Source organism: Balaenoptera musculus, chromosome 14, assembly GCF_009873245.2.
Source record: "Balaenoptera musculus isolate JJ_BM4_2016_0621 chromosome 14, mBalMus1.pri.v3, whole genome shotgun sequence".
Taxonomy (NCBI): domain Eukaryota; kingdom Metazoa; phylum Chordata; class Mammalia; order Artiodactyla; family Balaenopteridae; genus Balaenoptera; species Balaenoptera musculus.
In genome coordinates, this window is record NC_045798.1 from 83,021,230 (window position 1) to 83,045,215 (window position 23,986).

At 36.4% G+C, this 23,986-nt stretch overlaps 1 protein-coding gene across 3 annotated transcripts in view; it reads right to left on the reverse strand.

The window, feature by feature from the left end:
• RTTN (rotatin) overlaps positions 1-23,986 on the reverse strand; it is a 136,128-nt gene that overhangs the window by 76,992 nt on the left and 35,150 nt on the right. For all 3 annotated transcript variants that reach the window (XM_036823798.1, XM_036823799.1, XM_036823797.1), the window contains exons 14-26: positions 22,563-22,689; positions 19,891-20,016; positions 19,241-19,357; positions 18,183-18,322; positions 15,295-15,466; positions 13,641-13,740; positions 11,503-11,591; positions 11,033-11,150; positions 9,347-9,443; positions 8,641-8,709; positions 4,799-4,987; positions 3,918-4,157; positions 2,538-2,682 (exon numbers count right to left, since the gene is read on the reverse strand). In XM_036823798.1, coding sequence (XP_036679693.1) covers positions 2,538-2,682; positions 3,918-4,157; positions 4,799-4,987; positions 8,641-8,709; positions 9,347-9,443; positions 11,033-11,150; positions 11,503-11,591; positions 13,641-13,740; positions 15,295-15,466; positions 18,183-18,322; positions 19,241-19,357; positions 19,891-20,016; positions 22,563-22,689 — 1,729 coding nt within the window. The remainder of the gene's footprint in view (positions 1-2,537; positions 2,683-3,917; positions 4,158-4,798; positions 4,988-8,640; positions 8,710-9,346; positions 9,444-11,032; positions 11,151-11,502; positions 11,592-13,640; positions 13,741-15,294; positions 15,467-18,182; positions 18,323-19,240; positions 19,358-19,890; positions 20,017-22,562; positions 22,690-23,986) is intronic.

A 23,986-nucleotide genomic window follows, 5' to 3' on the forward strand; every position in this document is an offset into this window, starting at 1 on the left:
TTAAAAAAAATTACAGTACAATCATCTAGAGTCCTGTAGAAATTTCATTTTAATTTCAAAACTATGAATAAATTATGCAATATGTACCAGCACTCATGACATACTACAAAATTCATGATCATTTAAATGTAAAGTTTTAACTATCTAGTTATAGTTACACAGTTTAGGTACGTATATTTTAATTTTTCTATTGTTATATACTATTTACAGTCATATGCAAACATTCAACTATTGCACAGATTTTCAAGAAAAGATTCTAAAACCAAAGCCCACCATATATCTGCTATTTTCACAAACCAAAGCAACCACAGCTCCCAGTGTACAAGAACTCTACCCGAAGGAGGAGACTGTTTTAGAGGTTATTCTTTTTTTAAAATGAGTAAAAAGATTATGAAGTTATAAAAAATCTATAGATCAAAAATCAATTTATCAAAAAACTCATTCAGAGGAAAAGCTTCATGGACATTATTTTAATAATGTTTTAATGTCTAATCTATAAAACATTTAAGCAGGCCTAAAAGCTGAAAGAACTATGACAATAGGTTTTCCTGTTCGCTTTATTAAAAATATCCAGAAAAAAACTGCCTCCAAATGCTTCCTTAATTTTTTTAATAATTAAAAGATAAGAGAAAATAGAAGTAAATACAGTACTTTGAAATCATCCTTGGGAAAGTAACAGAAGAGCAAACTTTACTGAACAATAAATCTATGTACCCTGGAAGTGCAATCATCTTATTAAGGACTCAAAAATTATAATTTAAGGAAATTAGTATGTTGTCTCTCATTTGTGTTATAAATAATTTTCTCAGTTTATCATGCCTTTTTAACTATGCTTAACACAATTTAAGTACTATAAAAGATGAAAAGTAGAAACAACATAACTAACAAAAGCTAGGGGATGAAAGGGGTAGATAAAATAGGAAAATAAGTCCAAGACACAGTAAGGTCAGAAGACTAATGACAAGAAAAAAACATTTGCAACTCATATCACAGATAAAGGGCTAATCTCTCTAATTTATGAAGGGCTCCTCTGTTACCAAAAACGAAAGAGAGAGAGACAGCGTGTTTGAGCACACACGTGCGAGAGAAGACTAAAAACCCAATTGTGGGGCAAAACTAGCAAGGGCGTCAAGGGACAATTCACGGAAAACAAAAAAGCCCCAATCATGAAAATCATCGTATCATTCAAAATAAGAGTTACCTATTTAAAAAAAAAAAAAAACCTCAATACAAACACATACACATGTATCTTTGCAACTTGTAACTGACTCAGCAATTACAGTTCTAGGAATTTATAGTTTCCATTTGTTGTATTTTAACATGTTACAAAATTAAGGTTATGTGTGTTTCTTGTAATTAACTACATAGCTTCTTTAAAGTGATATGTTTACTAGTGAGTTAATAAATGTTTATTGAGAGCTCACTATGTGCAAGGCACTATGGTAGACGCTGGGTATGCAATGGTGAACGAAACAGTCCCTATTTTCACCAATCCACAATAACGTAGAAAATAATAAACATCTTAACAAGCTTTATACACATATAAACATTCATATACATAATGTATTTTTTAAATCTATAAATACTTTTAAAAGTATTCTCAATTAGAATTTCTAACTTACATTATATTAGCACCTTGCATTTTTATAGAAAATCATGTCTTTAAATGAGCTCTGCAAATGTACTAACATATAATGAAATATATTTGTTTTATAAGGTCTATTATCTTCTATTTCAGTTTAGGCCCTTTTTTCTAAATTTAATGTGTTTTTTTCGTGATTGTTTGTGCAAAGGTTTATCTTTACCAGGTTAAGTAAATCCATATAGTATTTGCAAAAAAAAAAAAAAATACAGGCCAACGATAAAAAAACAAGCTAGCTTCCTGGGTTCTTAGCAAGTTTCTCAGAACACAGTCAGCTACAAAAAGTAGAGAGTAGTCGGGGGGCTGGATGGGTAAACACTACAGTAAACTTACATGAAGCCTGAGCACAGTCTGACTGAGTCCTTCCAACCTCACCGTCACTACCCCTCACTGCCTCCAGGCTCGTCTCACTGCCCCTCCACATCCCTACTTGAACTCCCCCACTCCAAGATCCTCACTTAAGAATACAGCTATACATATACATACGTATATGTATAACTGATTCACTTTGTCATAAAGCAGAAACTAACACACCATTGTAAAGCAATTATACTTCAATAAAGATGTTTAAAAAAATAAATAAATAAATAAAATAAAATAATCATTCAAAAAAAAAAGAATACAGCTGCTGCTGAAAGCTCACATACAGAACAGGTTTCATTAAACGCCAAGACTGAAGGTCCCATTTAGTCTACAGCCTTTTAACTTAAACCTAGTAACAATCACGTCAGGAAGGCATATTGCTAAAAGCCATCTATTACAACGTAAGGACTACTTGGCTAAACATGGGCTATGTAAAAATCATACTTTTCCATATTTTCATATACAGTATTAATGATTTTTACAAATATATCACTTGTCAAACCTAAAATTCAAATTCCTGAACAACACTTACATGTCTAAGAAGTAATTCGAGAAGCCAGTTTAGAAGTTCTACGGATACATTTTGTCTTTGTTCCTTCAATAACTTATTTAGAAAATGTATGATATCTATTAGCAGTTTCTCATCTTCAGTGCAAGCAGGAAGTACTTGTAAAAACCTACAATAAAGAAGACAGTAATCATGGTTTCTAGTTCTATAAAGTAAGTGGCGCGCGGATAAGTATTTTAACAACTGGCTGAGAAGTGGGGTGCTGATTTGCTGTGTTTGCCAATCGCCATAGTGTAGATACCCCACCATGGCTGACTGCAATCCTCCAATCTACCGCACAGCTGTGGAGACAGGCACTGCAGCACACCATTATACAGCATTTCCACAGCACAGACAGAGTCCATATAAATAACATCGAGAGCACAGATAATAATAGTAAAGTGTTGTAAAATAATTAGGAAGCCATGACTCTGCATAATCATTATCTTTATTTTTCATATAATTTATTTAATTGTAAGTTTACGAAGTTCAGTTTTAAGAGTGGTTGTGTTTAACGACTAACTTGCAAGAATCCAGATAATTTAACCATCTCCTCTCTCACACGGCAGCCCTAGCTGGCTACAGCACACCACTGAAAAAGGCGAACTAGGTATCCGAACTGTGAGAGCTACACTAAATAAGAGCCCACATTTTAGAAACTCAAATAACCTTGCATTTTGAAAATGGCACACTTTCCGTTTAATAGAGAGTTATACATTTTATACTAAAGTCACATGAAGACTAAAATGTAGAACTGCCGGCAACGGCTGCTTATCAGTCTTGTGCCAAATGCAGCCATCTGCTACCAGTTAAACGTGTTAAATTTACAAGCCAGGGCCTTCCCAATAACTACTAAAGGACCTCCACATGGCTGTCAACTTCATGAAATTCAGAGTAAAAAGAAAAATGAGATAATTTACTTAAGAACAGAACGAAAGCAAAACAAAACAGCCAGAGTTACCAAGCCTTTAATCAGTTCCCTGATGTCTCAGCTCATTTATTGATATAATATGGACAGGAATAAACAGTTTGTTTACCCATGCCTTATCCTAATCATTTACTTCTGTGAGATAAAAAATAAGATTTGCTATGTTAGGATATAAAAATATAATAATAATATTTGTAAAAATTATAACAATTTATTAATAAGTCCAAAATGCAGTAATTATGTTAAAATTGTCTCTTTTGCTATTATTAGACCTGTATTACAGACAATAAAAATCCTTAAATTTCTCTTTCTAAAAAGCATTTCTCTCATGATACCAACAATAAGAACACATGCTCCTATCTTCAAACATGTGGAGATGAACCCAAATACAATTCCATCCAGGCCTCTGAAACCAGCAGGCTTGAGCTGACACTGACCTGTTTAGTGTGGTGTGCCAAGACAAGGACTTCAAGGTAATCCCACATGGGCCAGTGCCACCCTTGAAAGACAATCTGTCATTCAGAAGATAAAAACTCATCCTCGTGAGAGCAGCCCTCACTTCCCTGTGGGCTGCAGCCTGAACAATGGAGTGGAGACAGTCCTTCAGTCCACTTGCTGTGTGTGTCATCTTCAGAGTAAGGGTGTCCTCAGTGGATAACTTCAATGTATCTAAAAATCTAAACAAAAAGAAAAAAAGAAAGAGCAATATAAAGCTATTAAATAAAAGCTCACAATTATTTTTATTATAAGCTGTCTCCCCCAAATTCTGTTCTGTTTCCTTTTAATTTAAGCGTGACTCACAGCCAAAAGAAAATCTGATGTGTATCTGTCAATATTAGGGTTTCACACTAGCATGAGGATGTTTATATTGACATTTTCCTGCTTACAGAAATATAATCTCCATTCAAATGAGAAAGCACTGACAGATTAGAATACTGAGGTATTTAAAAGTCATCATCATCGTCATCACCCCAGTGACGATAACGAAATTCACATATGTATTTACTGAGCTTCTACCCTAACCCAGAGCACTTTTCCTAGTGAATTACATCTGTTAACTAACCAAACTTTATATAATCTCCAAAACAGCATAGAGCACAATGCTTTTTAATTTAAATTTCTTTGTGTGACAGTTTTTAAAAAGTAATGAACGACATGTAATCTTTAAAACAAAGTAAAAATTATAATCTTTAGGGAGAAAGCAGGGTCAGACGTTAACAAGTAAAAAAGCTACTTGACCTAAAGGAAAAATAAGGCCTAGCTAATTAATCATAATTAGGCAGATGTGAATGCTTTTCTACTACATGTAACAGCTTACTCTTGGATTTTAGTTTCAGAGTTCATTTGCTTCAACAGATTATCACTCCCATGATACCATGATAGGTTCCAAGCTATTCTCAGCATATCTGAGACCGGCTTCAAGGCCAAACAATCAGCAGATAACGGCAAAACTATGGAGTAAGGACTCACAGCATGGTGGCCAAGTACATGTACTGGTAGATGATACCTAAAGAAAATGTATAAAAAAAATTACATACTTTTAAATTCTTAAATGCTACTCAAAAGAATGAGCCACAAATGAGGGCTAGTTCTACGCCTCCCATTCTACAGCAATACAAAGATCTCTCCCGTGGTCCCAGTTTTGAACAGTTACCATGCTTTATTCTTTTGCCATCCTCTAAACTTTCAAAAACACCTGATTAAACTTCTTTCCTGAGGACTTACCATACTCTGTGTTGTATTAGGGTTGTTTGCAGAGATGACTGACGCCCCTTGAAGTCGAGGCCCATGGCTACAGTGAACCACACACACAAGGTGTTCAGCTGAAACACAAATGTCTACTTTATGCTACACACTGTACGTTATCTACCTTTCATTCACAGTTACATGGCACGGCACCATGAAATCCATTTTACAGATGATCAAAATGAGCCTTAAAGAGGCTAAATGAATTGCTTATGTTCACAGGGGTCACTAAGTGACAGAATCACAACTTACTATTTTCACTTGAGAACACAGTTGCACCATCAATAAACTCAATCACTGTGTGTCACCAAGAGAACCCAGAAATATTTTTAGATCTAAGAAAAGATTCAATAGCAGTATCTCTTAAACTAGTTAATGTTAATTTAATAGTGTTTAGCAGGACTGCAGTGCCTAGCATCTCAAATGTTAAAGAATAATTTTGCTTATAAAACATATCCCAAACCCCTAATTCACGTATTTGTAACTAATATTAGAGAAACACAATTGGGTAGGATTTTTAAGGGGAAATTTAGTGTGCTTTTTCATTTCATGCATCTCAAAAAAAAGAGGCTAAGGTAGAGTTCTGTATATAAATGAAGCTGAATAATTTTTTAAAAGATAATAAATTTTAAAAATTGGAATTTTCCTTAGAAGTAACCAGGGCTCCTTAGAGAAATGGCTAATGCTAGGTCTGAAATAGGGAAGTCAAAGGTGAACCGTGGACACCTCTTTATGCCAGAAAGCAAGAATGTACTAAAAGGCTTGTGAAGCCATGTCAAAAGGACACAAGAGCCTCCTTGAAAGGACTTGCACTAAATGAAAAGAGTTAAGGCTGTCAATCAATGGTCAAGCTTTTAATAAGTTATAAAATGTACTGCAAATTACACCTGAAGAACATAGAAGGAAGAAAATAATAAAAAGCAAAGGGTATTACATCATGACCAGTTTGAGAAACCACTACACACCCACCATGTGGACGACAATTTTTAAAATGACGTTACTATGTGTAAAGAAATTACTGTTGACATTTCTTCTCTATGGACAACCTTGATCTTGAGGTAACTCTCTGACCCTTTTCCCCAGGACAACCAAATAGATATGGAATGCCAACAATTTTACTAAACCGCTTTGCTTATGGTGACACTCACTCCCTGCATCTGGACTGGGAGGTGTGGAAAGAACCCACACCTGTGTGTAAAAGTACAGTGGGAAGCCACAGCTCTGAGCATCCCTGAGTGCTGCGGCTCTCATACAGGACGTGCCTTGCGGGGACCTGGACGTTATGCCCACAGCATGCTTCCTAGAGATCACATTTTCTATCGGGACGTGGGTCTCCTATGCCAAGACAGCCCCCAGCACCCACACGGGTAATCACACTTCAAGCATGACCTACTGTCGTGTGTGTTTTATTATTTAGCCAAACCTAAAGACCATGAAAAATGTGATGTCTACAACTAAAGAATTTCATTCCTAAGGATATATCCAAGAGGAACTATTGGACACATATCCCAGGAGATACATAATGTTTACAGGGATGTATACAGGAGCAAAAACCCAGAATCAACCCAAATACTCCATGACAGGAGAATGAATAATCTGTGGTATCGTCTAACAAGAGTATTATACAGCAGTGAAAATGATTATACTACATGTAATAATATCTAGCAAGCTATAAAATGTTATTTTTAAATTAATCATAGTTGTATTAAGATATAATTTTCTTACCTTTAACATACACAGATTTTAAGTGTACAGCCTGATGAATTTTTATATATGTGTTCATTTGTGTAACCACCACCCAGAATAAAACACAGAACATTTCCATCCCCTCAGAAAGTTTCTTTGTTCCCTTTTCTTGTCAATTACTCTCTTAGCCCTCTTCCAAGAGGTAACTACTATTGTTACCTATTCTGATTTCTCTCACCAGAGATCAACTTTGTTGGTGAACTTTAAATAAATGGAATATACAGTATATATTCTTTTGTGGCTTTTTTCACATTATGTCTATGATTATGTCATAAACCCTATGTCTATGAGACTCATGTTGTTGTGTGAAAAGTAGTTTTTAAATGTTGTATAGTGTTTCACTGTGTGAGTATAGCACAGTTCATTTATCAATTCTCCTTGCTGTTGGACATTTGGGGTGTTTCAAGCTTTTGGTTACTATACATAAAGCTGTTATGAACATTCATCCATTATATATATGTATATAAAAGGATAGTGGGTGATGTCAATACCAAGAGCTGGAGGGGGTGTGCAGCATCTGGGACCACTACACTGCTGCAGGAATGTAAACCAGTACACCACTCTGGAATACTGCTTGGTAGCATCTACTAAAGCTAAACATATAAATATCCTCTGATCCATATGTGTTCAAGAATATTTTTAGCGGTCATTATTCATAATAGCCCCAAACAGAAAACAAACCAAATGTCCATCAGTGATAGAATGGTAACTACACGGCTGTATATTCTTACACAGAATACTACACAAAAATGAAAATAAATCAAATACTCCTTCACGCAATGACACGGACAAATCTCCCCAAGTTGAGCAAAAGAAGGCAAATGCAAGAATATACTTTATAAAGTTCAAGAACAATGTATAATAACAGAAATGAAAATAGAATTATCTTTGTGGGTGCTGGAAGGTAATAAGGAAGCACAAAAGTGGTTTCTGGCATGCTAGTGATATTTTGTACCTTAATCTACATGTTAGTTACATGGGTGTATTTATCTGGAAAAATTCAGGATTTGTAAACTTTATGTATCTTATACTTCAATGAAAACAATTTACTTTTTAAAAAGTCTAGAGAGACATGAAAACCAAATGCAATTCATGATCTTGACTGGATCCTGCATTTAAAAAAAAAAAATCTATAGAAGATATTTGGGATATAATTGGAGAAATTGGATCATGTTACAGAATTATTTTTAATTTTCTTAGATGTGACCATTCATGGTACAGTGGTTATGTAGGATAATGTCCTTAATTTAAGGAGGTACATGCTGGAATAATTGGGAGGGAAGTAAAATTATGTCTGAAACTTATATTTAAATGGGTTGGGGAAAAAGATTACGTAAAAATAAATAAATGTATTGAGAGAGAGAGAGAAAGACAGAAAAGCAGACCCATGTGTTAACAGTTGCTGAATCTAGGCTGAAGGGTATGCAAGTGTTCACTATATAGTTCTTCCAAGTTTTGTGTAGACTTGAACAATATCAAAATAAAAACTTGGCGACAGGGATGTACACTTACTGAACTTTCAGAAGCACCACCATGAAGGAAAGATTAAAGCATTACAAGTCATGTGATGAAACGCTAGATGAAAACTTTAACAAATTATAGATTTTGATTTCCCTTTCTGTAACAGTATTTTATCTTTGAGAAAAATCAAAGAAATAAATTCTTTACCTTCTAGAAACTGAAACAGGCAAACTGAAGTCTGATGGTGAAGAAGGTTTATTGGAAGGATTATCAGACCTATTTCACAAAAGAAACACAAAAGGAAAGAAACAACTGAGTAGACCATCGTTTTGTCTAAGAAACACAACTTGCTTCGCTTCCTTGACTGAAACTCAAATCAAGAGTTGCATTTGGTTCTGTCATTTAGTATAGTTATGACATGATGCTACTACCCGGATCTGCTTTTGAAGAGCAAATTACGCTTTTCTTTAAGAAGTCCATATAATAAATGATTCATACCATGCAGACGCTGTACTGGCAGGTGGCCTCTGTGTCTCTCTCCCACTGATCCTGCTCAGGGTCAGTGTTAACCAGATTTACATCCTAAACATCCTCCCCAAGGTTTTTTTTATTAAATATTAAAGAAAAAACACACAAAATTGAGAGTATATACCAAAAAACGTATTAATGATAAAACTTACTATAGTAATTATCAAATTTTGTACTTAGTAATGTTCAACAATAAAAGTTCAGGGTGACTTTTTGAGCCGACGTGCATAATACTGCTATTCAAACCAAAAATCATACCATGTATATCTACCATGGAAAGCATAAGCTTCCTAAGTCAGAAATTTCCATGCACTGCTATAAGACTGCAACAGAAACTCAGACAGACAATTCAGAGTAAAAACCTTTTAAAACTCTTATAGCTCACCACATATCCATTCTTGATACTTCATCAAATAACAGGAGACAAAATAATGCTCCAACTTCAGTCACGACGGTACAATCTTCATGAAATATCAAGGAAACTGTAAATAAAAAGAAGCATAACTTTATAAAATATTTTTACCTCTAGAAAGAATGAACTTCAAATTTAAAATATCTTAACTCAAAAAGAAGAGATGCCATTCTCAGAGAAATGCGACGTTAACCCAGATAAACTGACATCACTAAAACAGTGGCTCTCAACTTTCAAATCTATGCAAATCTCTGCAGGGCTTGTTAAAACAGAGTTTCTGATCTGGTAGGTTTGGAGGATACAGACACTACTGGCCTAGCACATAGTACGCACTCAATAAATGTTTGCTGAGGAATTAATTTTCCTTGTTGAGTACCTAGTTAAAAAACTAATTTTGCCCTAAATTCATTAATGAGAGATATTATAATTCATTTTCAGGCTCACTTAAGTAATTTTTGGAAACATCAATGAGATCGAAAAAGTATTAAAAGGGTACAGATTATGTTGCCTTAGAAAATGTCTTTGAATCTAGTAGGTGCTCATAAGTAATTGATTGCTTGAATAATTTAAATCAAAATTATAACTGAAAAGGTAAACTAGGAACTAAATTCTACTGAATGAGGTTAATAGGAAGACAATTATTAACAAGACAAAAGAAAACTAGAGATCCATAACTGCTACTCTTCCACATCAATCTAAAAAAAAACTTGTAAAATTTTACACACTATTCAAAATTTATGAAGCCGAACACATTGAGTCTCTTTAGAACTTTGCCTGGTTTGAACCTTTATCAATGTTACTTAAACTGTGTCCTATTCACTTGGCAAGCAGAAGCCATGAGAAGAGAAGAAAATGCAAAAATAAAATGACTCATAATATTTTGAACATAAATATCATTCATCTCTTACATGCCTGATAACTGACAAGGTTAAGCATATCGAGACATTTGATCAAGATGTCTCTTGTAGAATATTTAAAAGCAATGGCCTACATTTCTAGGAAAGAAAATAGCACAGAATGTTACCAAGCTCTCTATTGAGAACAGTCAGAAAAGAAGAGGAAAAAAAAGAGACAAAAATAACATGGAATTTTTCCACCTAAATACATTACTCAATTACAACCAAACTGAAAAAGGTTAAAAAAAAATCACACTTTATAAAATGTAATAAGTTAATGCTCAGAGTCATTCAGGATGGTCTAGTTCCCACTCCCCACAAGCTGAGTCTATACACTCTGAATGCCAGTTTAAGGACATAGCCAGTTATAACAGCAAAGCGTCAGATCTAAAGGCACAAACAAAACAAGAATGAGGAAACAGACACTGGAAAGAGGCAACAGTGACAGCAGCTGCAGTGCTCTCTCTCTCCACAGGTAAGAACTGACCGTCTGAGCACCAAACGACAGCTACATCAAGTGCAGAGAGCGATCAGAGGCTTCAGCCCTTCTCAGCTCTAAGGTCTACTCTGTAACAGGATTTTAAGAAAATTCCCACAAAAGTGTTAAACATTTCCCACTGCAATGGGTTTTTTTAGTGGCATATTCACTAATAAACTTTGTTATTGTGTTAGTAAAGCGGAAAGTAAGTGTTACCTACAGTTAAAGAATAAACAGTTAAAGCTTAAGATTGCTCTCATTACTGTCAGAATGTATTTTATTTACCTCTGAATAGCAGGGTCAAGAGAGAAGGTTGTTGGGAGAGGGAAACACGCAGGACTGGGTCAGCACAGAGAACCTTCCTCAGGAGCGTGAGGCTTGGCTGAACTAGACACTCTACCACCTGGTCAGCAGGGGAAAACACAGTTATTAATTTTTATCAATTCTAAGGTGAGATAAAATATACTGTAACATCGTCTTGTTCTAAACGTCATGCTTTTTCATCAAAATTGTGTGAAACTAAAATGCAAATATTAAGATTTTTCCACTGAAAGTACGTTTTGTATATACTTCTGCTTATACATCTAATAGAAATTTTAAGGTTTTCCTTTAGAGACCTCACTTTTAGAAATAAAAAAAATGAACAAAGCAGTGGATGTTACTCAAGATTGAAACTCCAAGTACTCATCCAAATCCAGTTGAATTCATTTCAAATTTAATTGACAAAAAAACCAATCTGTAAAAATATGTCTTACCTCACCATCCTGACTCACACATTCATTTAAATACTCAATTATCTTGTCAGTTAAGCATAATTTTTTCACCATAGCATGCATTTTAATATCTGTAGACCAAAGAAAAAAAGTTACTAAAAGTTAAAGAACATTTTCTATAGTTTTAAAAATAGAATAGACAGCCACACAACTTTCAAACTTTTAAAAATAATTACACTTAGTGTTGAAAATTAGAGGAGGACACTTTAAACTTTTTACTTTATACACATCTGAACAACTTGAAAACTTTTAAGTAACAGGCACATCTTACTTCTGGTAATATAAAAAAAAACTATTTAAGAAGAATAATTAAATGAACTAGCTCAGATTCTGAAAAGAACTAGAATTTTAAGTATACAAATGAACACTTTTATTTGTACATGGAAAATTATTTTATGTTCTTTCATGGACATTTCTTCTCTTTTCCAAATCCATCATCTCAAAATGTTTAGAATTCTCCCCAAGCTAATGCGTAAATATGACTTGCATTTTTCTATCAATATTAATACAAGATCTTTAACCTCAAACTGTTAATAGCAAATATAAAAGAAAGGGTCTGTAACATACTCTAGATATTTCTAGAGAATATGACCTCTTTTTTAATAAACATATACATGTGGGTGTGTGTGTGTGTGTACACTGAGCAGTCTAAATGTTTGTGTCCCCACAGAACTCACATGTTTGAAACCTAATCCCCAGTGTGGTGGTACGTGGAGGTGGGGCCTTCGGGAGGTCATGAGGTCATGAGGGTGGAGCCCTGCTGAATGAGATTGGTGTCCTTATAAAAAGAGGAGAGCTTTGTTGCCCCTTCTCCATGTGAGGACACAGGGAGAAGACAGTCACCTATGAACCAAGAAGCAGGCCCTCACCAGACACTGAATCTGCAGCGCCTTAATCTTGGACTTCCAGCCTCCAGAACTGTGAGAATAAATTTCTGTTGTTTATAAGCCACCCAGTCTATGGTATTCTATTATAGCAGCCCAAACAGACTAAGACAGACAGACAGACAGACAGACACACACACACACACACACACAGGTACTAGATATCACTAGCACCAAAATCTCTAGTTGCTTATAGATTAGTTACAAGTATTTCACAACTTGCAGACAAATTTTCTTAGTTTGTACTCCTACATTCTCATTGAGAAAAATGTACAAATATAAAGTTGATATTTAATTTGTAGCTTTCACTGTAACTACCTTTAGCTGCCACTTTAAAAAGGTAGTTTCCACTACCCTCCCATATAGTACATACCAAAATTATGAGCTTTTTTATTTTTGAAATGTTAAACAATACCGAAAGAATACCCTCTAAGTTTTCTTTAATCTTCTTAGCCAAGGCTCTCCACATTTGCTTGAGCCTTATTTTCTGTAGTCTCTATTATTGTTATTAAAACCACAAATATGTTGAATATGATCTTTCAAATTACTCTCTCATCCCAGTTTCCACTAATGTCAGGATGGGAATATTCATCATACCCCACCTTCCAAGTTAAAAAAAATATTTTTATGTAAATGCAACATTACTTCTCTCAAACGTTAAAGATAAATTACATACATCACATATAGGAAAAAATTTAAAACTCAAAGAATAACAACACTACAAACGAAGCTAAGAGTAAATTTTACTAGTTGTTTTTAAAAATAAACTTTTAAAGAAAATACATAGTACTGTGCAGTATTTTTGTCTTACCTACCCACAAAGTACAATTTGATGGATTTCTCTAAGCAAGATGGAACAAACTGAAATATCATATACTAGGTAAACTGAGAAAGGAGCAAGCAAGTTACTGTTAGAATTATATCAACATTTCAGAAGAAAGATAACTTTATCAATGACATTCCACAGGTCAAACAACAATAATCTAGACCAGGGGTCAGCAAGCTTTTTCTTTAAGGAACTAGACAGTAAATGTGCTGGGCTTTGCTGGCCGCGTACGGCCTGTGTCGCGTATTCTTTGCTAAAAATGTAAAACCCACCCTTAACTTGAAGGCTGCAAGAGAAGAGCAGGCCACAGGCCAGACCGGCCTACAAACCATAGCTTGCCAACCCCCAGGACGGCTACACACAGCAATCTAAACTTCCAGTCTCAGCAGCATTTCCTTAAAAGACATTACCTTGCATGATCACAGCTAACTGTTCTGCGGCTGACTTTCTCAAAATAAGATCAATATCGTCTGAGATAAAGATGTCATATACCTTTTCAACAGTCTCCAACTGAAAAAAAAAAAATGTTTTTCATCTACTTCCAATTCTCCAGTAAAAGTCTGCAGTTATAAAAACAAAAGCTCGAAGGCCAACTTATTCAAGTAACTGATATATTTACATTTGCAACAATGATGTGCTAGGTCAGAGAGGGAGTTAGGATCTAAAACAAAGAGCCATCATGTCAAATAAGCCTCTCCTCTTAACGTACATTTCCGCTAGGAAGCCATTCATAACCCATTAACCATCCAAGTTACACAACATCACTACAGGTAGTTCCAGGCTAGCCTGAGAACAGCAACCCCAGACACGTGGCTTGGGATTTCTCTGCTGCTCCCCGAAGCCACCAGCTGGAATTCCCTTGGGCCTCTCCGCTTCCCCCTCTTAGGGACCCTGAAGCAGACAGCTCTCTGGGGCTTGCTGCCCAGCACTCTGACCAAGTCCCCCAACAGCAGTCCCTGACTGTCACTTCCTGCCGGGACAGAGTCTGAGGAAGCAAAACACGGCAGGAAAGGGGGAGAGAAAAGGACAGAGAGCACACCCCTCCTTTCTCCCAGCCACTGCCATCTGCAGCCCTAATGTGGACTCAGGAAAGAGAGTTCTAGAACCCCACTCCACCTTCCTCCACACGACGCACAGGGCACAGTAGTGATACCAGTGGCTCAGCACGCAGGAATTCCCCAGCAGGACCTGGTATGTGGCCCATGGAAGGTTCTCCAATCCTCCTGCGAGGGCCATCAAATGGCCCCGAACACTTAGGTTAGAAGAACACTGAGTGTGTTTCCCTGTTTTAAAAAATCCGTTGTGTTGCATGTGGCTCTACCACAGGCCTCGGGAGCTGGTCTAAACTTAAAGAAAACTGCCAGACTGCACACTTGGAATCACAGGAGAAGCTATAAAACACAGGAATGAAGCAATGAAGATAACAGACAGCTTGCTTTATCTGATCCTACATCAGACCGCGATGATTTGGGTGCAGTCCTGGACAGACAGGGAGATGAAGGCTACACCTCTTAAGAGGGGGAAAAAGCCAAAGATTTAGAAAAGAGATTAACAAAAAAAACTCAGAACCACTGTAACATTTAAAAGAAACTGCCCTTGCCTTCTATATTATTTTTCCTGTAATGAAGAGGCTGAAAACTTTTATCATCGTTAATATTTTCTTTTTTAGCATTACAGGCAATTTCCAACAGAAGAAAAAGAAGAATAATTTTATGTCAGTGATGTTTGTTTTTAAGAGTCATCAGAGAATTTCTTTCCACTAGATTAGCCTTATGTTGTATTTAAGATACTACTCAAATTAATTTGCATTTCCAGCATATATTCTGAATGAAAAGGGACACGATGGCTGGCATATAGCAGGCACTCAAGAAATATCTGTTCAATAAATAAATGTATCCAGGAGCCAGAAAAAGCCAGGACACAACCTCACACTAGGCAGGAAAAACCACACGTGAAGCCACCATTTCTCTCCCTCTCCCGTACATAACAAACTGAAAAATGTAACATAAAATATATCAAATAACCACACAGTTATGAATAAATAAACTTGAAAGTTATGATCACCTTAATAATCAGTTCTCTTCTGTCATCCAACTTGAGTTCAATAGGCTTTTTCACAATAAATAAATTAGTAACTCTGGAGAGAACTCTGGCATCGATTGAAGGGCGCTTGGTATCCGCCCCCTCTTCCCTTGTAAGGTGACTTGCTAAAAGCTTTAATGCCAGCATCCGGACCCTGAAGAAACAAAGTCTTTAAGTCAACATTTTGTAATATACAAATGTATAGAAATTATAAAGGCCCATAACACAAAGAATTATTACAAATCAACACAATAATTAGCTATGCTTATACTGACATTACTGATGACATTTTACTTTTTCTATTAAAATACTTAGTGTATAACTACAGTTATTCTTGCATTTTACATTTATGAATAAGCAGCAGAAATAAAGAATAGTCAATAATTACAAGTGAAGGTGCAGACTCACTGAGACTGCGAACTTCACTGTCAATATCACCTCAGCTCCAGTAAGTCGGTCTGCAAGTTAAAAATCCTAGCTCCTGACTCCAAGTCTAGGGATGTATCTCAGTCATAAAAACTATCACAGACCCATGAGCAGAGCCCAAACAACGGGTCGAACCTCCAGGAGAGTAATCATACTAACAGCTAAAGCGAGATACTGGGGGTGAAACAGATCCCCTCAAATATGAAAATACAAATACTTTTGGTTCCCATCAGAATTCTATTTTATCTGGAATGGATTAGCATCAAGGTCAGTTGAGCACTGAGTGGGGAGGTAGACGATTTCAAGAAAAGGTTAAATACTGCATGCACTAGACAATGAAATGGAAGAACAGAAAAACCATTGAGTGGACGCGCAGCAATGAGTTACTGAGACAGGTTCTGGAACTACACGGACACTGGGCAAATTCTAAGCAGTAATACAAGTTGCAGGCTTTAGGCACTACTTGTGAGACTACGATTAAAACCTGCACGGGGTTTTACCACAGCAAAGGCTGAGTCCTGTCCCCCTGAAGTCCCCCATCGTAACACTGATCTCGCTGTATTACAATTAATAATAAAGTATAACCGGTAAGGTCTCTCTTCTCAATCACACGCCCAATTCTGGAAGGGCAGCGTCGTGTCTGTGTTGTGCGCTGCTAGGTTCCACTGCCCACCACGGTTCTCAAGGGCTTACCAAATCTAGAGAAAGCGGGAATTTACTGTATTACTAACAGATATCGTCTTTGGGGGCAAATATTTACTCCAAGAGGGTGTGGGAGCCAGGCAAGCCTCCGTCTCCCATCTGCTGTGACTCAGGGAAGCTCAGAACAGGCAGACACCCGCACGACGCCCCCCCCGTCGTGCCAGCGCCTCTGTATTAACATCGCGGCTCCTCAGTGCAGAGACAGCCAGCAGCCCCAGGCAAAAGCCTAGAGAGGGGCACGTAAAGCATGTCTTTGATGCAGCTCCTCCTCCGGTAGGTACATTTAGCCTTTAGGGTTAGCATGAGCACCGTGGTGCGCTTATTTCTCTATACTTATTTCTTTCAACAAATACATTTTGAGCATATTTACGCCCAAGGTACTCAATGAAGTTCTGAGGATGTAAAGATTAGCCAATGGATGGGGTTCCTGCCTAATGGAGTTTATGGTCTGGTGAGACGGGGTAGAACTAGTCAAATGATGAAAACAAATATGTAATTTAGACTGCTTTAAGTTCTGTGTAATTGAGAATTACCTTACCCAAAGAGAGGTCTGGCCTTGCCCTTGGCTCCTGGGAGGGGATCTCTAAGCCCTTAGAATGTCCTGCCTGATAAGAGTGTTTCTGTTTACCTGGAGACTTTGGGCCCCCAAAGGTGAACCGAAAATATACACCTATTGTGTTACATCACCAAACTTGGGGTAGGGAATACTACACTAGCACATTAATAAAGACACTGCCCAAGGTCAACGGGGACACTTGCAGAAGCCAATCCCCAAGCACAAGCACACTAACCCCGTCTGCCCCTCTGCTTCCTGCATCGCCCACAACTTTCCTCTCTGCACGACGCATGTGCCCTTACAATCTCCTCTGACTTTCCTCCTTCCATTCTCTTAACGTTTTAGTTTATTTCACCTACTTCCTTAATTTTTAGTCTGATCATCTGTTTATAAATAAGCCACTGCATTATCCTGATGTAAGTATGGGGAAAACAAAATTATCCATTGTCAAAAGAACATCTGTCTGTTTCTCCTAGCCTTTTCAACCGACACTTTCTCTTCATCACTGCTTATCCGTCTTTACTCTAAGCTTTTTTCTCTTCTCAGTGAGAGAAAATCTAACCACTGCTACCTAAAGAGAATAACACAAGATTCATGTTGCACTGACAGAGAGGGAAGGAAGACAATCTTTCTCTCCTTTTCTTTTAGTTAAAATGACACTTACACTAATGGTCGAGGAAAGGACACTTTTTCAGTTTCCCAAATAAGAGGACAAGCTAAACAAGATTAAAGTACGCGCATACCCTGGTATATGAGGCAACTGGTCCACTACACTTTCATGAAAAACTTTAATTTTCAGAACAAGTATTTAATTAGAAAAGTTGCACTCCAGGAGACTAACAATTTCTAAGGAGAGAAGACAACGCGAATGCCCTATGGTTTTTGCGATCTGTTTCTCTCCACGGCTCTCCACCCTGCCCGCAGCAGCGCTATGAACAGCACTGAGGGCAGCGATGCCGTAACACAGGCTGACCCGACAGCAAGGCTGGAGGACGGACAGAGCGTCTCAGAAAGTGTCCAAAAGACCTTTACCGGGTTAGTTCCAGCCATTAGCTCCCCGTCTCTGTCTGGTAAGAGAATCACTTTCCTTTACCTCCTTTGGTTCTATACTGTTTGATACGATTACTACCCGTTCCTAGAACATTCCCGTTCATCTTTCACACTCAGCAGACTCTGCTGTACTTACGACGGCTTTTTCACCAGCAGGAGTCGTAGTATGGACTTTAACCAGGTGGCACAGGGGAGAATCCCTTCACCAGCGTCAGAACTCGCTTTGCTTAGGAGGAGAATGCAGTTACCCAAAGGATCCTCTGTGTCGGCATGGCCCTAACAGATTTCATAAAAAGAGAAATGACCGTTTGATTGTATGCACACACTGCTTACTTTTTTAACTTGAAATAAGAATTGCGTTGACCTGTCAGGCAACTCACAGATTTCTTTCAATTCAGTTGAATACGACTTTTCAAAATAACCTACGTGAGGTAAGAAGCCTACATACAACTGTATTTAAAAAATAATACTGGAGAACTTCAGGAAGATGTGCCAACCCTCTTGACACTTGCTAATTTTTCTGCTTTCCAAGATTCTAGTAGTGGCACTGCCCCTAGATGAGGCCCCTCCCAGATCTTCAGACCTGTCCCCTCAGTACAAAGGTGGAGTGCTGCCAGGGCGCCTGCACGGAACTGAGCTGTGCAAGCGGCAGGGCCTGAGGCCCGGGCTCTCTCTTCTAAGAGGACTGTTCCTATGATGGTGTTTCCCATCTCCACCTTCTCATCCAAGGGAGGGAAGGCCCTGCCCTTCCCTCCATCCTTTACCTAAGCCCAGAAGGACTGTTAAAAAAGCTTTGTTTCTAAGAGCTCATTAATCAAAGTATCAGGCTAATCCATATATGCAAAGACAGAATTCATGAAGCCAGTTTCATTACATAAAGTCTGTTTAGAAAGCTCTGTTAGCTTTGCCTAAAAGCCTTTATATAAGGCTGAGCTCTATTTTTCACAGTCAATGCTAAATGCCTGCGCCTCACTTCTTAACCTCCCACCCGGTGTACACAGACAAATTCGCTAGCCCGCTTTAACCTTCTGCCAGAAACAAGACAGCCGCCCACTTCCTGTTCCCTTATCCACAGCGCCTTCGCGGCTTCACTTCATTTCTCCCACAGCATGATGGTTCTACTGCTTGCGTGCGTTTAAATCAATCACGCTCACCAAAGAGAAAAGGTAGCGTAAGCGGGTGAGCACAGAGTACCTGTAGCACTGGGATGACAGGACACAGAGACTCGATAAACTTGTTCCAGGTCGGTGCTGTCATCCTCAGTCGCCCCTGCAGCAGATGCATCAGGATGGCCTTGGCCGTGGCATTCACCTGCTCAACAATACAGGGGGAACAATCCAAGAGGAGGTGGCCCGTTAAGTCATCTCACATACCTGTAACATTTCATAAAATCTGGAAAGGTCATTAGCATCTCTTCCTTCAAACGTTCCTATTTCCACAGCATCATCTTACCTTCCGTTCTCAACCAGTCCTTCCCCCTTAATGACTTCCTTTTTTATTTTTTTAACCTTTAAAATATATTTTTCCATTGAATAAAAATGTTCCTTAAGGAAATACTATGCTTATTGTAACTACTGCATCATTCCTACATCTTACATGAAAAACTTAAGTTAACAGTTTGATCTGAATTCTCTGAGAACAAGTATGTCCTGTATTTTGAGCCTCATTTTTTTTTTAACATTTCTTTTTAGATAAACAACAACTGAACTGAACCCATACATCAAAGACAAGTTTCTTTTTAGTTTCTCATCATACTACCTGGTGACATTAGAATATTATCTTGATTTAGCTGAGTATCTAAAGAATCAGAGTAGTCTTTTGTACTTCCTTCTAACATGCCATACCTCATTTTTGGGCTCTTGAATACCAAACGCAGAGATTTCGTACAGAACTTTTGGGTGAAGTAGAAAATGAATTCCATTACAAAGGGAAGACACAGGTTTACTGACATTATGGACACCTAAACATTCCTGCAAAATAATACAAAAAGTTTTTAAAAATTAGTGACAGTGATTTTTCCAAAGCATTCCTCCTTCTTCTGTTTATAATTCAAGTCCAGTTTTAGTACTTATGTCACTGAAACTTTTCTTTTAACCGGTAGAGGACAAAAAAAGATTCTCTTAACAGTTTTTGAGTCTGCATGAGACACCTATTACATTTCTTTCAGCCAACAAGAGTGGTCTTGACAAATTAAATAACCAAACTACTGAGACAACCATAATCTTTTAAAGTTGTTCATAATAACAGACATAAAGGAAATAAACAACACCATAAACTTATCCTAAGGTGTTTGCATTTTGCTTACTGAGGTTTGACAAAGAGAAAATTCAAATCAAAACAGATTTAAATTTCTGGGTGAGGGGGAGGACAACATATATGTGGGATTTTTCTTATCAATACAGTGATGCACCTGCATATAAGTAATGACTCTGTATCGTCTCTTCCACAAAATTAGCACAAATTCCACTCTGGACATGTACCCAAAAAAACTGAAAGCAGAAACTCAAGCAGGTATATTTGTATACCTGAAGCATTGTTCACAGTAGCCAAAAGGTGGAAACAACCCAAATGTCCACTAACACATGAATGGGTAATAAAGTGTGGTATATATACAACAGAATATTATTCATCCTTAAAAAGGAATGCAACTCTGATATATACTAAACATGGATGCTAAGTGATATAAACCAGACACAAAAAAGACAATTATATGATTCCACAAGTATGAGGTACCTAGAACAGTCAAATTCAGAAAGTAGAATGGTGGTTGTCAGGATCTGGGGGGGGCTGGAGGAATAGAGAGTTATTTTTTAATGGGTACAGAGTTTCAATTTAGGAAGATGAAAAAGTTCTAGAGATGGATAATGTTGATGATTGCACAATGTGAATGTACTTAATGCCACCAAAAACTTAAAAATGGTTAAAATGGTAAATTTGATGTTATGTGTATTTTACCACAATTTTTAAAAAGCAAATTAGACATAGTTGAGCAAAGAATTAGTGTACTGAATGACAGTACTGAGGAATTCTATCCAAACAAAACAAAAAAAGATACGCAAAATATAAAAGAGGGCTTAAATGACACAAAGGGTAAAATAAGAAGATCTAACATGATCTAATGAGAGTTCCACTTGGAGAGAACAGCAAGGATAAGGGAAACAATAATGACTGAGAATTATCCAGAAGTGAAGGCAGACATGAGTTTTCAAACTGAAGCATGCTAAAAAAGATACATTAAAATAAAAAGTGTATACAAAGTTACATTGTAATGAAACTGCAGAACTCCAGAGCTAAGGAAAAGATCTTAAAAGCAACTAGAAGAAAAAAAATACAAAGAAATTATAATTTAACTGATAGCAGACTTCTCGACAGCGATAAAAGCCTAACAAGAGCAAAGCAGTATTGGCAAAGTGCTAAGGAAAAATGGCAGTCAATCTATAATTCTATAGAATTCTATAGAATTCTATAATTCCAGCTAATCTATCATTCAAGAGTAAGGTGAAATCAAGACATTTTCAAACACATGCACTATCAGTTACAGACTGTCATTGAAAATACTGAAAAGCATAGTTCAGTAAAAAGTAGACTGAACCTAAATACTTGTCAATTAATAGAAGAAAGTATATTCAAAGTAAAGAGCAGTTAAGATGAATCCACTAGGTAGATCTTAAACCTTACTATTAAAGGAAAAGAACAGGCAGCAAAAACATGTGTACGGTATGAAATTATATACTTTTTTAAAGAGACAAAAACAGTAATATATATGATTTATAGAGATATGCATATATAAAACACATGCATGGGAAGGATAAACAAAAACTTCGTAAGAGTGGTTATCTTGATGGCATAAAAAAGGGGGAAGAGAAAGGAAAGAAGCTTCAGTTATAACTAATATTTTTATTTCTCTGAAAAAAAGGATCATAAGTAAAAATGGCAAAATGTAAACATTGTATCTAGATAGCACTTATAAGAGTATTGAATACAAGAGACATTTTCAAGAGTACATACGAATATATATATTTTTCTATACTGTCCTATGTACAGTGTTCTTTTCAATATTGAAATAGTTAATATTTATGTACTATTCTATGCTGAAATATTTTATAATTTAAAAACACAGGAAATATTTGTTTCAAAAGAAAGAAAAGAATATTACTAAGAAAACAGATCTGAAACTATAAAATTTAAGCCATAATAACCTAAAACTTTTCCTGAGCATAGAAATCACTTTTGAATACTTGATAGAAGTCAACTTTTCCTTACAATTTTTCCATCATTAAATAACACAACATAAATGTAATTCTTATTAAAACTGCTAATAAGGCAATTCAGTTGCTAGACTTACTAAGGGAATTCAATAGTATAAATTTCTTAGAGTTGACTAATAACTACCATCTATTTTTATAGTAATAACTCTTATATAATATCCAAAAGGTCAAGTAATTTAAGTTTGGAGTTATAATCAGAAAATCCACTGTTAACGCTCCCCAAAAAAATCAAAAACAAAAAAACCTACCTTAACAATTTCCAGACAACAGTGGTAAGTTTTAACTTTCACTTGTAGCAAAGGGTGAGACAACATACGTAGAAACACCTTCTGACTTTCTCCTTGTAATAATGGACTGGCCTGTGCAGATTTCCAGCTGGTAAAAAGGTAAACATCCAAGACATCTAAGGCAAGTAAGGTACTAAACATGAGACTGAAAAGCACAGAGAAAGGCGTTTCTTCCTACTCCAGTTCCTACAACTGAGATCTTGTTTAACTAACCCAGAATTAATATTTACTCAAGCATTTACTTGTTTCAAGGCAGGGAATATTCTCTCTTAAAGAATACAAAAAAACAAAACGTCTTTAGAAACCTATATTTAGAATGTAAAATGGTACAGCCATTATGGTAAACAGTATGGAGGTTCCTCAAAAAACCAAAAATAGAACTACCATATGACCCAGCACTTCCACTTTTAGGTTTGTAACCAAAGAAAATGAAATCAGTATCTCAAAGAGATATATGTACTCCCATATTCATTCCAGAATTATTCACAATAGCCAATACATGAAAACAATGTGTCAGTTGATAGATGAATGGATTTTTAAAAATGTGGTATGTATGTGTATGTGCGTGTGTACATATATATAATGGAATATTATTCAGCCTTAAAAAAGAAGGAAATCTTATCATTTGTGACAATATGGATGAAGCTGAAGGACATGCTAAATGGCATAAGCCAGGGTATAGAAAAACAAATACTGCATGATCTGACTTATATGTGGAATCTAAAAAAGTCAAACTCTTAGAAGCAGAGAGTAGAATTGGTGGTTGCCAGGGGCTGGAGGAAATGCAGAGATGTTGGTCAAAGGGTACAAAGTTTCAGTTATGCAGGACAGGTAGTTCTGATGACTATGGTTAATAATGCTGTACTGTATACTTGATATGTGTGAAGAGAGTAGATCGTCAATGTTCTCACCACAAAAAAAGGTAATTATGTGAGATGACTGATTGATAGATAGATAGATAGAAAGAAAAATAAATCCCATATTTAATGGATATTTATCACCATGGAATTTACTCTTTCCAAAAGCAATGAAAATACTAAGTTTTAAAGAAAAATCTGTTCCAATGTCCCCCAAATAAATTAACCAATGCATGATGCTTTCCAAAAATCCATATAAAAGGTAGGAATAATGAAATTTACATTTTAAAAATCCTCAATTCAAGTTATTAATTAAAATGTTAAAGATAAATAAACAAATGTGCTTGAATACTTGTTTGGAAAGACACCAAAACAAATGTATAAAAATCCAAGGATAATTCATGTTGATTACAGGCATGACATTTTTAAAGCTTACTCTTGAATAAAACGGTTAACTGTCCTAATGCTACTATACATATACAGTTTAAAGGTCAAAACATATAAAAGCAATTTAAACTAAAAAATAAC